Genomic DNA, 21,807 nt, shown 5'->3' with positions numbered 1-21,807 from the left:
TTTGGTCTACAAGCTTTGAAATACTACATAAATATAACGTATGTATGTGATAGTACAAATCTGATGATGTCTGCCTATACTTGTACAGAAATTGTGTACCTAAGCCCATGCAAATTTTCCTATGAAGAATTTTATTGTTATCAAAAAAAAATAAAAGCAAAAAAAAAGCTACTTTGCAGAAGAATAAATAAACAAAAGTATTTTAACATAGTTTAAGGCAAAGAAAAGCAGACCATAAACTGTGACTTTTAAAAAAATCTCTATTTTATTTATTTATTTATTTATGCAACTGGGGGTTGAACTCAGACCCTTGCGCTTGCTAGGCAAGCGCTTATTCTACTGAGCCATCTTCCCAGCCCTCTATTTGATTTAAACGAAAAAGAAAAGCAGCACACACACGCACAATTTATATAAACCACAATTCAGACAGTGGTTATCTCTGAGTAGAAAGCTTATGAATGATTTTCTTCTTCCACTTTGTACTCTTTTTTTTTTTTAATGTACTTGGTACATGGTCTCACTACACAGGTCGGACTCCTAGTGATCCTCCTGTTTTCAGCCTTCCCAAGGCTGGCATTATAGGTGTGCACTACCACACCGTGTCTCCATGGCTGGCTCAGTGTGCCTGGGGGTGGGGCCAGTGCAGCATGTGGTACCAGGGATCGAACGCTGGTCCCTGCACTTGCCGAACCATGTGCTTAGTCCACTGAGCTATCTCACCAGCCCTCTTTGTACTCTTTATTTTCCAAAATTTCCACAATAAGCATATGTTACCTTTGTAATGTTTTAAAAAGGACCATATAAGGATGCAATCCATGTAAGATTTCACTGTCCTATTTCCTACATGTTCCTTAAAAAAAGTGATATTTTCTGTATGAACAAGCAAAGCCTCCAAGCATCTGTTGGCATTCCCTCTAGGCATCTAGGATACTGGTGACGTGTGGGTCTGGCTCGCTTCAGGCAGGCAGATCAATCTCTTTCTGAGTGTTTGTGTCCGTAAGTGTGACCTTTTGGGAAGTGGGCATTGATGTGACATGGGTTGAAAGGTGTGAAGCTTCTCCACCTCGCCTCTCAAAGTTTTTTTGCTCACAGCTCAGAGCTTGTAGCTGATGTTCTACCACCAGAGAGCCATTCCTCAGGCTTATGGATTTTTACCCTATTAAAATGCAAATAACCCTAGAGAAGTACACATTAAACTTTACCTGTCACCTGGGTTAAATGAGTATAACATATCATTTTCTGGGAATAGGTTTTAATGAGCATGACATGGGAATTCAGGGGGGATGCAGACAGAGAGACTAACCATGAATGAATATACATAGTGTTGGAGGAGTAACTAATATTCATAATGGTAGTATTTTTATTTATGGTTTATGAGTCACTTAGGAGTATGTTATCACATTTAATCTCAATTAAATCAAATAGAATGGCTATCCTATCACTGAGGCAAGTTAAGTAGACCTGGGACTTTAAAAAATACAGAAGACAAAATCTGCAGCCTTTATAATATTTTTTTTCTACAGCCATTTCTAAAAAACCCGATTCCACTCACTCACTGAGATAATATTCCTTTAACTTATCCTTTTCTTCTTGGCAACTTTTAAGGATGTGTGCTGTTATTCAAATAACTAGACCATACATGAATAATGAGGTAGGGACCAGTCAAGAAAATATGACAACTTCATATTTAATCCATTATTGATGTATAACACAAAGACAAGTGTCTTCTAGGAATTCTTGCTCTAAATGACAGCGATTGCCTGGAGACACATGTGAAAGTATCTGGTCAAACATTTTACAGTATTTGTGAGTGTGTATCTTCTATGAGCACATGGAGAATGGAAAGAAATGAAAAGGACCAGAAAGCAGCAATAAAAGAAAACAGCAGAAGAAAGTACATTTAATTATTTTCTCTCTATAAAATATGTAAATTAAGTAAAAGTGCAATGTAATAGTTAAATACAGAATTTGCAGACACCTTCTTGTGTTTAAATCCTGGCTATACCTTCCACTACTTATATAAATGTGTATCTTGATTTCTTCATTATTAAAATGCATATAATGTTGGGTGCAGTAGCACATGCCTATAATCCCAGCACTTGGGAGACTGAGGTAGGAGGATCACCCAAAGTTCAAGGCCAGCCTGGATTACAAAGTGAAGGAATTTAAGGCCAACCTGAACTACATGGTGAGATCCTGTTTCCAAAAGAAAAAGGAGACATCATAATGGGGCTTATCTCATGGGGTTTCTGAATTTGGACTAAACTAGTTAATATTTTTTAACACTGCCAGGCACAAGCTAATTCTTTACAGTGATGCTTAAACCCTCAGATAGACACATATACGGCCTGAAGTTAATGCTAAGTGATGTTAATACTACAAAGTACAAGTATATAGTAGCTTTTTAAATATCCTCCAAACTCAACATATTGTACTTTTATAACCAAAGAAAAAGTGGTATAAATTAAGAACATTTGAAAAAGATGCTAACCAATGCAATATGTATTGTTATATTAATAGGATGTTCCAATACTTAAAACTTTCATTTAAAACCATCTCTCATGAATTAATTATATAGTCAAGGATAAAAATGGGACAAGAAAAATCAGGGTAAGGAAACACCATTGGCTGAGGTTCCAGCCAATGCTCCAAGGGTTTAATGAATGTTACAAAGAATCACAGATTCACTGTAACATATATTGAATGATCATATCAAACTAATATTAGGTTTATGAAATGAAATGAAATAGTGTAAAGACACAAAAATATTGATCAAATTAGCACTTGAGAATACACTACAGGCAGTAAGTATGCACCAGCTAAAGACTGGACAACATGATCTAATTGACCTTCTTCCTTACCTTCTGAGTTAATTCTCCAAGTTAAATTTCAGGATGATTTATGCCTCTACATCTGCATCTGGCAGAGACGACTGTAATTCAACTCTTAATTCTTAGCAACCAAAATGCAATGAAAAGGTTAAGCAATGAAAGTTGAAAATGACTTACTGGAAAGGAAATGCTGGGAAGCTGGGCCGAAGTCTCTATGGGCTTCATGCAGCTGCCTGACTCGGTCCTCAACAGCCACCTGGGAGGAAAAGGAAAAAAAAATAATGTCTTCTCATCCTATATAATGACCAACAGTGACAACAATGTATCCTTCTTGGGAAATGGTTTGGGTCTCTAAGGTGGTGAACAAGCAAGCAATTAATTAATTAATCCATTACCCTTGTTTTAATGCTTCCCTTACTGGAGATGATTTCCAAAATCCATTTCCATCAAACAAAGGCCAAACACAAAGAATTTCTTCTCTGGCCAGTGCTAAAATGATCATTTTTACCCTCAACTCACCAGCAGCCATGAATACTGCCTTGTTTAGTTCCATCAGAAAGTGCAGACTGTAATTCCTTCCCCAAATGTAAGGGTTGTTGCCATTTGCTATTATGCTAGGTGGCTAAAGGATGTCAGCAACAGCATGTATTTTGTCTTCTAGTCTTAGTTTGTTGTTGTTGACTAAGTTTTAAAAATACTGGTCAATAATTAATGAATCATCAATGTAAAATTATTGTTAAAAATGTTGATTAATATTTAAATGTCAAAGAAGTGAGGGAAAGTTTTACATTTGGGGTAATATAAAATGGGTAGTGAGATAAAGAAATTTTCAGATTTTTTGTTTTCAGCTTACCTGGAAATTCTGAAGCGCACGCCTCAGGCATTACAGAATAAAAATTGTCATTGTTTTCTTTTTCCTATTAGATATTTCTACAATGTATATTTACACAGTGTCCCATAAGCTTGGTGAATTCCAATTTTGGTGGGGAAAATTTTAGGGGTGAAATGGTATATTTTGTCACCTAGCATTTTGCTAACTCAATATCAGTGGTTGCCCCAGGCAAACTAGCTCTATAATTCTGGATCTTGGTTTGCTTGTGCAGAGTCCATTCTACCATTAAGAGTTTTTCAGAGCTTGCTCAAAGTCATCAGAACTAAGGGGGTTTCATTTTTGTTGGTTTTGGAATTTCCAGAAAGTAAACAGATTTTGATGTCCTCAGAAAAGTAGACCAGGTAATCTGGCTAAAAGCCAATTCTGACCTTCTACTATCAGTAAATACTTCATGTAAATATATAGCAATTCTTTTCTTTTCTTTTTTTTCCTTTTTGTGGAACCTGGGATTGAACTCAGGCCCTTCAGCTTGCCAGGGAAGTGGTTATTCTACTGAACCATCTCCCTGGCCCCAAAATATAGTAATCTTTTTGCATATGCTCTTCCTAATCTTGTTCAACTTCGCTTGGACAAAATATTTGGATAACCAGTGACATCCCCAAAATGGCAGGATTGGCTTCCCCTTATGCACACCAAAGCTTGAGGAATAGTCAAACTTGGCAGCCCAGCCTTATGACCTTGTACTTCTAGCCAAATTTGACCAATTAAGCCCATTAAACTAGCTTTCTGTCAAGTGATGGTCCATCCCATATACCACTTGTTATGGTTTACACCCAGAATGTTGCCCTTGTGCCTTGTGTGCTCAGAGGTGGGACTTCTATAAAGTAATTAGATCATGGAGGTGCTATAGCTGACCTGCAGTTAGAAGGTACGACCTATTTGGAAGAGGGGGTCCCTGGAGCACGACTTGGAAGGACTTCCGCCTCTCCAGGTCCTCTTTTTGCTGTTTTCTGGGTGCTATGACATCAGTAGCCCTTCTTCCTCCAGATTCTTCTACCATGCCCTGCTTGCCTTGAAGCTGGCCAGCTATGGACTAAATCCTTTAAAAAATGGGAACCAGTATCAACTTGTTCCCTTTTAATGTGTGGATGTTGAATATTGTATCTAAGTGATGAGAAAAGTGACAAAGTAACCCTGGTGGGATTTCTTCTTTCATAATAACTCTGAGGTAGCACTTAATATTACCCTTCTGTCAAGAATGTTCTTACCTCTGCTGTTCCAGCTCATCTGTGTTTCTATACTTCTTTCTCATGTCCTAGGTTAGAATGAGTAGCTTCCTCGGCATTCTCTTAGCCTAAGTTCTGTATTGGAAGCCCCTGGATTATAGCATACCTGGCAGTTATAGGGCCATGGTAGTCTTCTGAGAAAAATTATAAATCCTTTGGGGGTAGTGACCATTCCTTGCTTCTTCTCCCACCCTCCAGGATGCACTGAATCCAGAGAGACAAATGTGCATGACAACACAAGTAGTTGTTAACACTGGTGATTAATTCCATATATCGCCTTGATTGTGCCATGCAGTACCCTGAATAAATATTACTTCTGGCTATGTCTGTGAGATGTTTTTAAAGCAAAATTAGCGCTGTGATCTGTAGATTCACCCACTCTCCCCAACATGGGTGGGCATCATCTCATCAGTTGAGGGCATGAATCAAACAGAAAGCTATCCTCATTTTGGCCCTGGCAACTTGCTCAAGCTGGGCCAATGGAATTCTCCTAACTTTGGACTAAGATTTATATGTCAACTTCCCTAGCAACATACTCCCTTGATCTGATGTCACTAGCTTTTTTTGGCCTAGTTTTGTCACACTAATTGCTCAATAAATTCTAGCTGCTATTGTTATTGCTGCTGCTGTGGTTAATAAATGGACAAGAATACATTATAATGTGCAGGGTACCTCATAGCATACAAAATGCTAATTTTATTAAGCACAGTTTGCATGACATTGTTTAATAACTTATTTAACTTTCATAATAACTCTGAGATAGGACTTAATGCTACCTTTCATTTCATTGATATAGAAGCTGAGGAATGAGAGATTCAAAAGGAGATTTGCTTAAAGTAAAGTAGTTATTTTCACTTTTTAAAATTCTGAGGCAGGGTCTTGCTAAATTGCACAGGCTGGTCCTGGAAGTGATGCTCTGCCTGCTTCAGCCTCCCAAGTATGTGGGATTACACATGGCTATGGCTCTTGATCTTAATTGCTATCTTAGAGATTAAACTTGAGAAAAAATTATAATTATTTAATAAGTAGTTGAGTTTTTAATTTCTAATCAGTTGTTTCAATGCAAAGCAAATTAAGTATGCATGTATCTATGAAATTTTATTTGTCAATATATTTGATGATCTAATGAAAGGTCAGTTGCTGGTTTGAAGAATATGGCCCCTGAGATTATAGAGACCACATATAGAAGAACACAAGCAAATGAATGATCGGAATATGTAGTCATTTCTAAACTTAGACCCGGTCATTTTGTGAATGAATTAAGAGATGAATATGAGTATTTGGGGGTAGGGAAGAGGAGGTATGGAGACCATATAGCAATGCAGACTGATCAGAAATCCTTTTGATTTGGGCCAGGGAGATGGCTCAGTAGAAAAAGCTCTTGCTTGGCAAGCGCAAGGGCGTGAGTTCAATCCCTGGTTCCAACAACAACAAAAAAAGATAAATAAATAAATAAATACATCCTTTTGATCTACTGATCAACAAATCCCAAGAAGAACAGGTAGACCAGGCAAAAATGTCACTATATCACAGTCCCTCTCCTCCAGTGATATTGTAACTTCATGGGAACCATAGCCAGGTAGAATTTGATTCCAGTATAGGCTCTCAACCTCTAAAATTTACCTCCTTCTTATATAAGGAGAACTCCAGTGGTAGTTTCCTATGTACATCCAATATGTTCAAGAACTTAAACTGAGATCAGAGAGAATTTCCATCCCTATGACTCAAACTTACCAACATGTGTGAGGGACTGAAATTAAAAATGCAACAGCCAATGAAATGAAATATTCAGGAAACAGTCTCAAAATATCTGAAGAATTAAACACAACACATTTCATTTACTAATTATCATTGGAGAAAGGTATTGTGTGAATTGAATGCACAAATGACTAAAGAAATAATTGCAAGAGAGTAGATTTGAAGGCAACCAGGGTCCTCTCAAGCTGTAGCTACTTAAAAGCAAAGCACTGTATGCTGTGAGTTGCTACACAGAAAGCTCAAATATGAACTTTTGAAGCAATACCTTCCATACATGAGACCTTTTAAATGGCTGTGTTTTTAGGCAGTGTAAAGCAGTATATCTAAGACAAAGCAAAAGCAAAATAGTCTGCATTCTGGCACAATTCGTTTCTTACTACTACTTATTCACTTTATAAGTATTTATTACTGAAAGGGATGTGCGAAAGAGGCAAATGCTCTAGAGCCTCATCTCTGAGGGCATAAAGTGTGGGAGGTGAGGCACAGGGACAAGTCCAGGAAGATCTGCAGCTATACAACATTAGTGTGAGAAGGAAAGTGGGAGAGAGTTAGTTAAGCCCCTTGGAGGTGGATGATATAAAACAAGGCTTTCCAGACTCTGAGGGTCAAGATAAATCCTGCAAGGCAGGGAACAACTGGGGATTCTTATGAGGTAACTTACTAATTCAGCAAATGCTATGGTTTAGATCAAGTATGATTCCCGGAGGCCTCATGCACTCACAGGAGGGGCCTGTGGGAAGAGATGGGTTCATGAGGGCAATACACTCCTTAGTGACATCATCACTGGCGAGTCAGCAGCTGATTGTGCTGTTGGAAGGTGAGGACTGGCTAGAACTGGAAGGCCACTGGGGAGGGTGTATATCCCTCCCTGGTTCCTTCCTACAGACCCTGCTTCCTGGCCACCATGATGCATGTCACTTTTGCTCCATCAGACCTCTCTGCTATGCCGTCCCTTACTGGGAGGCACCTACTGCCCATAAGCCAAAAGAAACCATTCCTCCTTTAATTTGTGGGTGAAAAGAAAGTGTTTAACATGGGTTTTAGGCTGAGTCATTTATTATCTACAGGGCATAAAATGAATTCAAAAGGGGCCTTAAAGCCGGGGCCCACTAGAAGCTATTACAGCCCACTAGACTTGGGTGGTATGCATTGAAAGCAAGACTGTATTGCCTGGAATATAAAAGAAGGTGCATCTTAGGAGGTTATTTTGAAAAGAATTTTCAGGTTTGGAGTGGTACTTTGATTTCCTGAGAAGTAAATAAACTCCTAGACTTCAGATATGGAAGAGTAGAAATACATCAACCAGAAAAGAGGAAATTCCTGTGTGTGTATGAATTCAGTTGGAACATGATAAAAATGACTTAACGATGACATCGTCAACTGGGGATGTCATGCATAGTGAGATATGAACAATTAGTCTCAATCACTAAAGCAAGGCAATGGAAGTGAGACTAAAGTGGGTACGAGGGGGTTTTGGAAGGTGAGTCAAGAAGAAGATAGAGTTCTAATGGAATCATTCAAAGAGGTAGGAGGAACCCAGTTTCCGTTGAATTAATAGTCCTAACCCATTTCCTTTTTATAAAAAGTAATACAAGTGTAACATCTTTTTGGAAGCACACATCCTGTTTCCACTATTAGCTCATAGATCATGCAAGCTTGGAACGGGAAGAAACCTTATCTATTGATACACAAGGGTCTATTCTTTAGAACTATCCCAGATGGGCAGAAAAATGCCATCTGGTCCATGAGTACTCTTGATCTAGTTTTCAGCAATTCTTCAGTAACAGCATGGCAGGAGGGAAAAAAAAGGGTTTTGATGTGCTCTATGAGGACAGGGACACATTTTTCTTTCCTACAATATGTCCAGTGTCTAGTGCCGTACCTGGCCTGTAGGCAGGTGCTTAAATCATGTTAGCTGAGCACATTGTGACAGTTTGTATGTAGAACTTCACAGTAAAAATTATATTTTTAAACAAATAATTTCTTTGTCAAGATTCCTCGCACAAGTTTTTGGGAAAGCTTTTATTTCCCTTCCTTTGCTTTCTTCCAAGTTTGATAATCAAAGCTAAAATAAAGACAAAAAGTTTAAATTTATTTTGTCTATAACACTAGATTAAAATTTAAAGCAATAATCTACAAAACAACCTCAAATCTCCTCTGTGCATTTATTCTAATTTTGAAACAATCACGTTTGAGTGCTATGATTGCTATGTATTCTTCTTTGCTTTCCTACTTCAGATGGCTTCTGCAGACAATGCTGTGTGCGGAACTCTTAGCGCTTGCTCTACTTGTTAAGAAACACCTGTGCATTCATTCACAGGATAATTGCTAGCATGCAAGTTCTTTGTCTTGTTCATAATTTCACACAGTGTCTAGTACATAGGAGATGCTCAATAAAATTTGATAAACGCACGAGTTAAAGAATTGCTGAAATTCCTATAATCTATCGAGTACTGTGCTAACTAGGAATGTGGTAAACTTGAAACTGTAACCTTGGGAATAATGAACGAGCACCAAGCCATCCCACTAAACGAATGGCGACATACTCTTTTTGTCCCAGCTGTGACTGATTGCTCAAAGCTCATTTCATTCCTCTCTGTATTTACAAGGACCTCTTTATTGCATTTTTGTCTTCAAAATTACTTTAAATAAACCAAGAGGAAATGGACAGAGAGCCACACTTTGACGCTTAAGGATGATTTCAAATACATCAAAATACAAACATTCATTCTTCAACTTTGTTTTCAATTCTCAGGGGCTTTCACTTTTTCTTTTGGCCTGTTAATTACTTTGAGGGTTTTGTCTTCACTAGAGGCTCAGGAGAGGTAAGGATGGCTCCCATAAAGGAGAGTTACACTGCCCACTACTGCGATTTTTTTTCCCAGCGTCCGAGTGATTTTATGGACACCACCCACAGAAATCTTGTTCTTTCTCTAGTCTAGAGAAAGTATGTAGCTAGGTATGTTCCTTTCAATTTTTGGGCTCTCAGTTCATCTAGACCCTTAACAAATATCCATGGGCACGCAGGAACCAGACTCCACAACTACACTAATGAGCCCATTAAAAATAAAACCAAAAAAACCAAAAAGCAAAAACCCTTCTTGTGCATTGGTGCTAGGGAACAAAATGCACACATCCACACAGATGACTTTCTACAGTCTCCTCATGAGATTTTGTGCTGTGGCTTTGCTATGTGAAGAGTTTTCTGTATAAATGTATCTGTGCTGGAGGAAGGCCTTTATAATTCATTCCTACTTCCAAATCTTTACATGTAACACTCACAAATATGTGCTCAGACATAATTCTGGAAACTCTACTGACACTTATGACAATTTTAGTTAAAATCCTTTCATCAAATTACAATCCTTTTTAGCTCAGATCCATTATTCTTTGAATTCTGATTTCTTTTGAGTTGCAACTGAGGAAAACATGGTCTGTTACACAGTTTGGCATGACGGTTTGTGATAGGTACAGCTGAGGTTGTGGCAAAACAACCTGAGTTCTGGACTGCAAAGAGGGGCTGGATTCTTTCTTCCTTGAATTCGTTTACATGCTTTCTTGACATTAGGACACTCAGGAGTTAATCAGTAGTCCTTGAATTTGACATCAGCTTATATCCCAGGAAGGAAACCAGTGCTAACCCAGTGCCCACTCAATAGGAGCATAATTAGTCATTGATTGTTGGCATGGATACTAATGTGTGCCATCTGAGTCCATCACATTCATATTCACCCTCTGCCTCGCTCTCACTCTCCCATTGTGCCGTGTAACCCAGCCTGGCCTCAAACTCCCGGGCTCAATAGATTCTCTTGCCTCAGCCTCCCATGTATTGGAACAACAAGTGCTATCCTATGATGCATGGAACCCACATTTTTAATGTTTCTTTCTCATATCTTTATTGCTCCTTCTATTTTAATTATCTTTTTTCCTTTCTTGACAGGGTCTTGCCATGTAGTTCAGGTCTGGTCTTAAACTCATTATGCAGCACAAGGTAGCCTTAAACTTGGTGATCCTCCTGCCTCAGCCTCCAGAGTACTAGGATCACAGGTGTATACTGTGATGCTGGGCTCCATTTGTCATTTCCGTGTTGTCTTTCTTCTGAATCTCGGAACCTCCCCTTCCCTCCTTTTCTCCATCCTTCTCTTCCTTCGCTCCCCTCCACTCTCCCTCCTCTTCTCCATCCCCTCACCTCTTCCCTTATTTCCCCTTCGTCTTCTTCATTTCCTCCCTACCCCTTCCCTTTTTTGTAATACTGGGTACCAAGTCCAGCTGTCTTGCACACTGAGCTATACTACCTGCCCTGACCCTGTTCCTACCCTCGCTTCCCTATGTCCTCTGCATCCCACTGGAGTAGCACACAGACTCTGCTGTGGTAATATAGTGCCTCTAGCAAAGTACTGGGCATCCTGTAAGACAGATGGGGAGGCACGAATTGAACAGGCGCCCTAGCCTGGAGCCAGTCCAACATTGCACAGGCACATTATCCCCCAAATTCTCATGAGCTCTTCCATCAACTACAAAGCTAAAGAGGACAAACAGCAAATGTTTTGTCCATTGGTTAGGCTTAAAACTTTCACCTCACCAATTTCTAAAATGCACTTTGCAAATGTGTTTGTTGCTTTTCATGCTCCTGCGATTGCCTCATTCTGTGATAATGGAGTCAGGTTATATCAACATTAAGTTGACTTCATAGAGTCAAGTACCTTAAGGGTATCATTAATTTTAATTTAGGAAAGCAGCAATCAACCTCCTATCTTGCCTCATTTGTCAAAATCTTTCATTTTAGTTACATCTACTGATTGTTATGAAAATTGTGATGGGGAGGGAAGATATCACATGAAGCCTTTCTTCTGCTTCTTTTTTTTGTCTCAGAGATAAAAGTTGAATTACTCTGCTTGGATGATGTAACTTGATGCAGATTTTTATCTTAAAAACTAGGTTCCCTTTTACAAGCTTCCCTGATGTAGCTCATGATTTGCAACAGGAACTGAAGTCAAGTGTCTCACACCTTGCAGTGCCACTACATTAAATCATTTACATTTCAGTTTTAGCTATTTATTCTTAGGCTCTATTTATTCCAAATTTGGAAGATATCATTCTCACAGAAATTTGCTGAGGCCATTGGAGCATTCCTTTCCATGAGTGTTTTGGGCCATAAGTAGCATAATGTTCACATGGTAATTACATAATTATGCCTCCTGGTATTAGGACACAGGAGTGTTCCCAAGGACCAGAAGAGGCAATTGAAATAAATACCAATGGGATAAAATAGAACTGGTAGCATTTGAAAAAAATAAGGTAGCATCTAGAGCAGTTAACACCTTTATACTGAACAAATGACTGAAGCAGGGTGAAATTATGGAGATAAATGAAGAAAAGCTAAAATTCTAGAAATTAAACATTGCTGTCTTGGTGGCTAAGTCCTAATGTTCTGGGTAATAAAACACTTGTAGATTTTCAGTTTGCTCTACCAGTAAATCTGCTGAACTATGCATGCAACAATCCTTAACCAAGGAAATAGATGCTCTTTAAATCCCACTCCATGCTCGCTTGCAGTGTTTCCAAAGCCTCCTGACCTTGACTCCCTTCACAGTCCATTTGTCCGCCTATCAGAAACATTGTCTGCCAGGAACTTGATTCCAGTTCCAAGCTCTCCTCTCTGGCCACTAGAAAGTGCCTTTCTTTTCTCTCACTAATGTAGAGCTGCCAAGCCAGCATCAGGCCATTCTTTACAAATCAGTAAACCGGAAGATCTCATCTACTGTACTTCCCAATCTGACAACATCCAGTCCTCCTGTTTTGCACATCAGAGCATGAAGCAGAAGTTAAATAAATATGTGCTTCATAATAAAGGGTCGAAGATAGAGTAATACACTTGTATTGTTTCCTAGATTTCTCAAAACTGGAATTCCAAGTACGACCTGGACTTACATTCCATCTTCACGGGCTCTTCCTCCTTTACACTCCTCCAACCAGCTGTCTTCTCCTTTCTCCCTTTCTTCTCTCCTTCTTCCCTTCACTCCCAAGGCTGTTTGTAAGCTCCATGAATAGTCATAAGGCTTCCTCGAACTATTTTAGATACTTTTCCTTCAAATATAAACTAAAGCTATTTTTATGTGGCTTTACATAGTACAGAGAACTACAGGGGAAAAAATTCCAAAATACAATGTGATCTTTTGTAGGAAAAACAAAAGATTGAATTTCTAGGTCATCACAGAAGTAGGTACACTTCCCAGAGCAATAATCTGAAATACTTTATGAGATTCTTCCTTCCACTAAAGCAAGAAATCCTAAAATCCATCAGTATACGTGCACTGTACCTTGACTCTCTTTTTAATCCTCAAGTGAAACCAAGACAGTAAAGTGTAATAAAAATGCATATAGCCCCAGGCTTTGTGTCTGAGCAAAGAGAGAAAAAATAAGCTTCTTGACTTAATATGTCTACTGTGAATAATCAGCCACTGCACTTGGGGATCTTGCTTTATAATCTTAATGTATAGCAATGAACTTCATGCTAGTGGTATGACAAGAATAAAGATTTTTTTCTTTTGTTAAAAAAGAGATTTTCCTAGTTTTCCAAAAGAGAAATACAGTGCAAATTATAAGAAACAAAAGGAAGGGGGGAGAAATCTCTTCATTTTTTTCGGCAATATATTTTCTATAGGTTATCTAAGGGGGTCACTGGGGTACAGGGAAGGGGGGGGGGAGCTCAGGGCCCCAGGCTGTGTGATAATGTGGCTTCTATTTGGTTTGGGGACTGTCTCAGTTGTGTTCCCAGATGTGTAGGCTGTCCTTCCCAACTACTGGTTCTGAGCTCATTAATAAATATCCCTGGGAAGATCAATGATAGCTCATAACAGGCTTCTAGTATCACAGCTGTGAGTATTTGCATTTTAAGAGCAACTTTAATTAAATAATTAAGCAATTAATTACTCAAATACTTATTGAGTGCTTATAAGGCACTTTGCTAGGATAAGAAGGAGAAAAAGTAAGAAAACATGGAGGCTATCTTTAGTGACTTTATGGATTAGATATTTATAACTAAATGTAGCAAAGCAGTACAGGAAAGATTTTAATGCCATGCACTCATTGTTCAATTTCACTGCACATGCCATCTTCCCAGGAAGGGTTTCCATGATACAGATTCTCATCTCATGCCTAGAGTTGCTGACTTTGTGCTTTTGGGGTTGAGGTCTGAGGATCTTTAAAGATCCACACATGGTTCTGTTGTATAGCTTGGTTTTGGAGCCACTAGTATAGTGGAAAGGCCACCAGTATTATGAATCAAGGAGATCTGAATTAGAATTTCTTGCCAGTTATTTCACCTTCAACATCTTATACTATATTCTTTGTGCCTTAATTTCCTATCTATTAATGGAAATGCCAGAGAATAGTGCCCATAACTAGAGAATGTGTATAAAGCTTGAACTATGTTCCAAGTGTTGTTTTAAGAACTCTGTAAGCTTGGTTCACTTCAACTTTTCCTATGCTAAGCTAAACCTGCGGGGGCATGATTTGGCCTATTTCATCCATTGCCCTTTCCCAGGAATTCATGTCAGTGACTGTATGACAGTAGGCATCCAACCAAACATTTCAAAGAATGAAAACCCCTATAAGGAAAAGATGGCTATAGTGACTGTTTTATAGAGAATGGGATGCCATAACGAACATGGTTAGAGACAGCACTTCCTAGTACTCTGGAGGGAACCTGGTAACTAAACAGGGCTGAAAGGACCATAAATAGCTCCAGGGTTTACAGAACATGGGGATCAAATTATTGAAGGTGGTAATGAAGCTGGGCCTTCAAAATCAGATAAATCTTAAGGTGCAAAACCAGAAGAGGCTGCTGGGTGACAAGAACAAAGTCTATAAATCTTTTGGGGCACTGATAAAGGCCTTGATATGGAATACAATTAAAGGAATAGCTGAATACAAGGCTTGGAATGTGGCCCTCTGTTAGCTTTTATTTTAAGACAGATTTTGCTAAATTGTCCTGGCTGGGATCCAAGTTGGTATGTCACCATTACTGGCCTGAAAAAAAAAAGATTAACAAGTGAGACTCTTTTTTTTTTTGGTGGAACTGGGGATTGTACTCAGGCCCCTGTGCTTGCCAGGCTAGTGTTTATTCCACTGAGCCATCTCCCCAGCCCCAAGACTCTTTTTTACCATGTCATTCTACTTATCTTGTTCCTTGCCCTCATGATGTCTCCTACAGTCATTTTTATATTCTACTGGAATTTTGAACATATGAAAATAACAAAGTCAATCTTAGGATGAATGAAAATATGGAACAAGTGAAGAAAAATGGTAAATTACCAGAAAGAAAAACAAAAGAGCACATGACAAGGCCTAAGGGGTTAAATGAAAGCATATTGGAAAGAAGGAAGAGTGAAGGAGACTGGGGACTGTCATCATAGGTAAGGAGATATTTAAAAACTCAGAGGAACCACTGGTTGCTGGGACATCATTTGATGTCATAATCCAGAGCAGTAAGTCATTAGCAATTGAACAAGGGTGGATAAAATGATGGGAAAATAAAATTATGAGAAGGGTGACACTGAATTCTCAAAACCCTTCACATCATTCATCGTGATGCTTAATGAGATTCCTTCTCTAACTTGCTCAGACATGGTATATTTCACATAAAAACTGAGCCAATGTAAAGCATTCACCAACTGGTTATTTATTTGTATCGAAAGGTGGGTATCAGAGCAGAATGAGAGTGGGTGAGTTTGGCAGTCACATCTTCACTGGAAGTTCTGTATCCGACTTGCCTTTTTTGGACAAGTAGGGGATTATTAAGTGATTTCTATCCTTTAGCAGGATTGAAACAAGTGTGCAGAGTATGAGAAGTGGGCTCCAGCATCAGTCACTCAAGCTGGGGGTGGAGATGCATGCATAGAATTCTAGCACTAGGGAGTTTGAGCCCAGGCTGTGCAATGTAGCCATGTAGCAAGGTTCTGTAAAAAAAAAAACAACCCAAACCCAAAACAAACAAACAAACAAACAAACAAACAAACAAAGGGCTGCCTATGCAGGTTATTGTGATAGCCCAAGGTTCAATTTCCAGTGTTGTAAAATCAATCCATCAAATACTCCCTGAATGGGTGATTGCTCAAGCATTTTCAATTGGTGCTCCATATACTGTCCTGTGATTACCTTGTGGGTGATGCTAAAGATGGAACCTGAGAAATTCCTGGTCCTAAGCACCTTGGGTTCTTACTGACCAGTGAGAGCAACATGTGTTTCTAGAAGTGAGAAAGTAGCAGGCCCTGGTGCATGCTGGAAGGCTCAGGGAAAGTGGTGACACAGAGCATCGCTGGCTCAGGGCAGACCCAGAGAACCAGCAGCCTAGCATCTCATATCTGCTGGGTAGTACCCTGTTCTTAGTGCATATGAGTAGGACAGCATAAGGAGACTCATTTCTGTATGCCAGAACGTGCAAAGAGCACATAGTATTCTGACTGCTCTTATCCTCACTGCCCCCTTCCTCTTTTACTCTCTCCACCTGACCCCCTTCTCCATTGCTAGCTAAAAGGCTACCTTCTCAGTTCCTGTCTTTTCTTGGAGAAGCATTTTTTCAACAGGCATTTTATATGCTGTTGCTGACACAATTTTAATGGATTAGAGATTCCTGAGATTTCACCAACAGTATCACTTATACTGTCGATTTTTTCTTCATTTTAGTAAGCAACAATTCATCATTCTCTCTCCTTTTAGCTATCTCCCACTTCTTTGTAAAGAGTTCTCAAAATACAGTGATTAGAACAGTTTGTTTTTTTACTGCATCATAAATGAATTGTTATGGTTTTGTGACTATAGATGTTGAATGCAAAGGCACTGAATGATTTTGTGTTTAGATAAAAACAGTGGATTTTGCATGAGCAAAGAGCTGATAACATTACTGTTTGTACTAGAAAATGATTTGAATGCACTGCTATCAAACTTTGTTTCCAGAATTTTCCAAAGTAATGCTAAACCTCATACACAGAACTTTAAACATCTAGAGGGCTGGCCAAACATCTCAGCAGATTAAAGCACCTGCAAGCAGGTGCAGGGGCCAGGGGTTTGATCCCCATGCCTACCATGCTGGCCCCACTCCTCGGGCACACTGAGATGGCAATTGAGACTGTGCACCTGTAATCCCAGCACTTTGGTGGATCACTATGAGTCCAATCTAGTAGTGAGACCCTGAACACCCTGTAGACCCTTACCTAAAATTACAAAAAACAAAACAAAACTTTGAGCATCTAGTCCTTGATCTAAGATTGAATACACATTTCACATCTTGCCAGGAAGACACTTATCCCGTGGAGCTATCTCCCCACATTTCTTTCTTTTTTTTTAAATTTATTTGTGTGTGTGTGTGTGTGTGTGTGTGTGTCCAGCTCATCCCACCAGGGGGCGGGGCTGGCTGGCATGTGGTGCTGGGGATTGAACCGCAGTCCCTGTGCTTTGCTAAGCTTGTTCTAAGTAGGTGCTTTAGACCACTGAGCCATCTCACCAGCCCCTCTCCCCACATTTCACATCTTGAAGAAAATTTTGTGGGGTTTTTTAGAGGGAGTTTGGCGTTTTCTTTTTTTGGTTAACTTATCTTTTTTATCCCTTCAGGCATTAGCCAGTCTTTTCATTTTCCTAGCAGCAGTTTTGGAGCTAAATTCCTCAAAGGCTAAACTATCTATTAGATGATTCAAAATGTATAGTGCTAAAAGTTTGCTTTCATTATGTTATCTTTTAGGAGAAGTGCCAGAAAGAAAACTATGTTCTCACCTATGAAGGCACACTACAGTAACTTTTTACTGATCTAACTCTAAGTTTGAATGCTTAATATTCCAGTCAGAGCAGGCACTGCCGTTCAACTTTGTAACACACAATGAAGAAAGAATCTAACAGAGTGAAGTGCCACAGTAAACAAATCTGTAGCCCAGGGATATTTAACCATTACAAGCAAACTAGCTCAGTACTTTTGAAATAGCACTTTCCCAGAGGTTGGTGTATGCTAGACATAGCCGATCCTTATCTACACACCAAAGTAAAAGACTTGAAGGACTTTGAATTTTTAAAAATTTTTGTTTAGTACATAATGATTGCACTCACCAGGAGGCTTTTAAATTCTACAAGTATTTAAGTGAATTAATATTTCTTTTAAAAACTAGAATTGTTTAAATATCCAGATTTCAGATATTTCACTAAGTCAGCCTAATCTTTTTGCCCAAAAGCTGAGTTAATTGTGGAATTTAAATAACAAGTATTGATGGTTACAAATAAGAACATAAGCTCACCACCAAGAATTTATCAGCAGGGTATGGTGGTGCATGTGATTCCTCCCAGCACTCAGGAGGCTGAGGCGGGAGGACTGCAGTGAGTTAGTGGCCAGCCTGGACCACATAGTAAGTTCAAGGACTTAAGGCCAGTCTGAACTACACAACAAGATCCTGTCTCAAGAAAAACAAAGAATTTATCAAAGACACAAAGTTTTCATAGCTATCGTTGAATACAGTACATACAAAATATGTATCTTTATCTATAATGCAGAGATTTTTATTTTCATAAATATTGCACATTGTGGCTCAAATGATTCCTTGCTGTGGAATTCTGTATCTTAAAAGCTGCCTAGCAGTATGCCTGATCTCTAGCTTCTAGATCGTCCTAGTACTCCATCCTCAGTTGCACCAACCAAAACTGTCTCCAGTTGTCATGAAGTCCCCGATGGAATGCAGCTGGAGGACACACTTGCCCGTGACTGAGAACCAGTGGTCTATGCAAACCTTCACTTTCTATTTCATGCACATAGACATTGACATTTGTCATAAAAGCTGAGTCCCATTCTAGGACTCTTGAAGATGGAAAGTTAGTCAATCACCAGTTATTTTGATACTGTCCTCAGATGTGCCCAATTCTCCACATCTCTAATTGCTAATCTTTGCTCAAGCCCTTCCCAATGGGCTGGCACAAACTCCATAAGACCAGTATTGTGATCTACTGCCACATCCTGCTTCCTCTCCTTTTTCTTCATAGGTGTTATTCTCTAATAACTGTCTTAGCATTTGCTGCTCAGAGAATCTTACCTACAATGTCAGTCAATCAATCAATCAATCAATCAATCAATCAATCAATTGGAGCAGTCCATTCTGTTAGCCAAGATGGACACATGAACTGATTTAAGCCATTGAGAGTCAGGTCCAGAAAGTTTTAAGTTTTTGTTTGGCTTTGTTCTGTTAAGTCTGGGTCTTGTTATATTGCCAAGGCTAGTCTTGAACTTCAAGGCTAAGAGATCTTGCCAGCTCAGCCTCCAGAGGGTTGTGATAGGAATGAACCAATGTGCCCAGGTCCCAGATGGTTTTATTTATTTATTTATTTATTTATTTATTTTATTTTGGGGGCAGAACTGGGGATTGAATTCAGGCCCTTGCACTTGCCAGGGAAGTGCTTATTCCACTGAGCCATCTCCCCGGCCCCATCCAGATGGTTTTAAACTCTTGAGTAAGAAACCACCAGCACCACTCTCTCATTTTTCCTCAACTACTCTAAGTTGAACTTTCTGTCACTTATAGTCAGGACTTCAACCTCACATACCTTAAAAACATTTTTTTAAATGTATTTTAGTACAGGGTCCACAGGGTCTCACTAGTAGACTGGATTCATAGTGATCCTCCTGTTTTCAGCCTTGCAAGTGCTGGGATTACAGGTGCGCACCACCATGCCCAGTCTCATATGCCATTTTAGCGCACCCTGGGGGCAGGACCAGCACAGCAGGCTGGGGATTGAACCCCAGTCCCTGCACCTGTCTAAGCAGGTATTTTAATTCACTGAGCTATTTGGCCAGCCCCTAACATACATTTTTTTTCTCTTCGCATTTTTTTCTTCTAACATACTTTTTAATAAAGGGCAAACACAAACTTAGAAACATTGAAGAAAATTAATATTGTTACAAATGATCTTACAACAATAACTGTTAAGAGCTAGACATATAGTTATTCAAGTACTGCAAAGCTCATAATTTTTTAACTTTAAAGAAATTTTATAAAAAGTTAGGAGACAACAGAATTATAAACCCATTATAGTATCATGACTGCTGTATTCATTCTTGTGGAGACTTTTCTTTCCAGTCATTGTGGAAAAATAATAGCTATTCAGGCCATTAGATAGGAGCTCTGCTATGCCATTAATGCACATTGTTTCTGTATCTATCATAAGTCTTTTTTTTTCAGAACTGGGGATTGAACTCTGGCCCTTGCATTTTACAGGGAAGTGCTTATTCTACCTAGCCATCTCCCTGGCCCCTACAAGTCTTTATGAGAACTTCTTTGGAACCTTAGCCAGCATACCCTACCTAAGTCCTTGCTGTTAATCTTATGAAGATAGAATACTTACAGCAATATGATATTTGATATGATACTTGCATTTTTGTAGTGCTGGAGATGGAACTCTGGTCCTCACACAAGTCCTTTGCCACTGAGTTATACCCCCAGCCTGAGTACAATAGCTGGTAAGTACCAATACCCCTGGCTTAAAATGATTTCAGATGTGCAATGAAGACTACAAAGTTAGCCCATTTCAGTCCTCTTTGTCAACAGAAAAATTAGTTGGAAAACTTAAAACCCCATTTGTCCATGGTATTTGCAAAATGTTGTGTGTCAAAAGAAGCACTGATTGGAGCTACCAGGGATCCTCAGAGGAGATTGCACAATAGGAAAATGTACTGGAATGTTTTAGGTAAACTTATGACCACTTGGGATTTGGCCATTTGAAAGGGTGTTAGGTGCTGACAGATCCTAATAGATATTTCCCTATGCTTAAAAGATTTGCATTGGAAGCTTGCTACCCACAGTGAGGGCTTGAGCTGCAGCCCCATTCACTGCATCTAGGAGAAGGTGCCACAGAGTATCTAATATCTTCTGTACCAGGAATTGTCTACTGTGACATCAAAATATTCCTCGCCTCATGGACATAGACAGAGAGTCTGTTGTCTTGGCTACTTCACTGTTATATGGAGATAGCAGTTAATACACATGCATGAATGAGGTCACACAGGTTGCTTACCTGGTTCTAAACCAATTAAAGATGAACCTAAGTTCATTTTCTCTCTGACTGGGAGAGTCCAGGTAAAAAAATAAGCCATGCAATATAAATGCTCAGTTCTTCTTAAGAGATACCTGTAATCCCAGGTATTTCTATCTCTTTTATTGTCCTAGTCACTGGCAGGCATTCTTTTAAGAAGTACAGCTGAGACAGGAGGACTGCAAGGTTCATCCCAGCCTGAGAAACTTATCAATTTAATGAGATTCTGCATTAAAATAAAAACTAAAAGGGCTGTGGATGTAGCTCAGTATGAAAGCTCAGTTTTGAATCTCCAGTACTGAGAAAAAACCTAGAGAATTTTAAGCTTCATTTTGTACATAGAAAGTTTCCTGGAAGTAATTCACAAGGCATCTTTTTTCCTCAAATGTCTATGACTAGAAAGAAATTTGATTATGATTTTACTTTATTTATTTTATTTTATTTTTTTGTATTTTAGGGAAGGTTCTACAGGGTGCTCAGGGTCTCATTACTAGATTGTATTCATAGTGATCTGCCTGTGTACAGCCTCCCAAGGGCTGGGATTACAGGCACGTGCCACCACACCCAGTCTCAATTGCCCTCTCAGAGAGCCCTGGGGATCAAATCCCCAGCCCCTGTGCCTGCTTGTACGTGCTTTAATCTGCTGAGCTACTTGGGTTGATTATGATTTTAAATTGTGAAGCAACTAAGTTATGGCCTTCTTGGGTTTCTTTAGATGCTAATCATAATCAAGAGCTGGCAGAGGGCTTGTGTTTCCCAGGCATGCACCACTGATAACACAAACTGGAGACATAGAAGCAGAAGGATACAAGCCATGGGAGAGAAGACTGGGGCCACTGGCTCTGGCTTTGGAGCCCTATGGAACTTATTAGATGGTGATTAGGAGGACACCACTTGGCAGAAGGCCATTCTCTCTGTCTGTCTCTGTCTCTCTTTTTTTAAAATTTGAGATGGAGTGGCACTATTTTGGCCAGATTGGCCTTGACTACACTTGGGTCCAAGCAATTTGCCTGTCTCAGCCTCCAGAGTAGCTGTGACT

General features: G+C 39.3%; 1 protein-coding gene across 4 annotated transcripts in view; it reads right to left on the bottom strand.

The window, feature by feature from the left end:
• Positions 1 to 21,807, bottom strand: part of Dmd (dystrophin) — a 1,613,500-nt gene that overhangs the window by 254,749 nt on the left and 1,336,944 nt on the right. For all 4 annotated transcript variants that reach the window (XM_023715436.1, XM_023715435.1, XM_023715434.1 and 1 more), the window contains one exon: positions 3,009 to 3,087. In XM_023715436.1, coding sequence (XP_023571204.1) covers positions 3,009 to 3,087 — 79 coding nt within the window. The remainder of the gene's footprint in view (positions 1 to 3,008; positions 3,088 to 21,807) is intronic.

This window comes from Octodon degus, unplaced genomic scaffold (genome assembly GCF_000260255.1).
Source record: "Octodon degus isolate 3935 unplaced genomic scaffold, OctDeg1.0 scaffold00041, whole genome shotgun sequence".
NCBI classification, from domain to species: Eukaryota; Metazoa; Chordata; class Mammalia; order Rodentia; family Octodontidae; genus Octodon; species Octodon degus.
The sequence above is the reverse complement of the archived record's forward strand: the minus strand, read 5'-3'. Positions and strand labels throughout refer to the sequence as shown.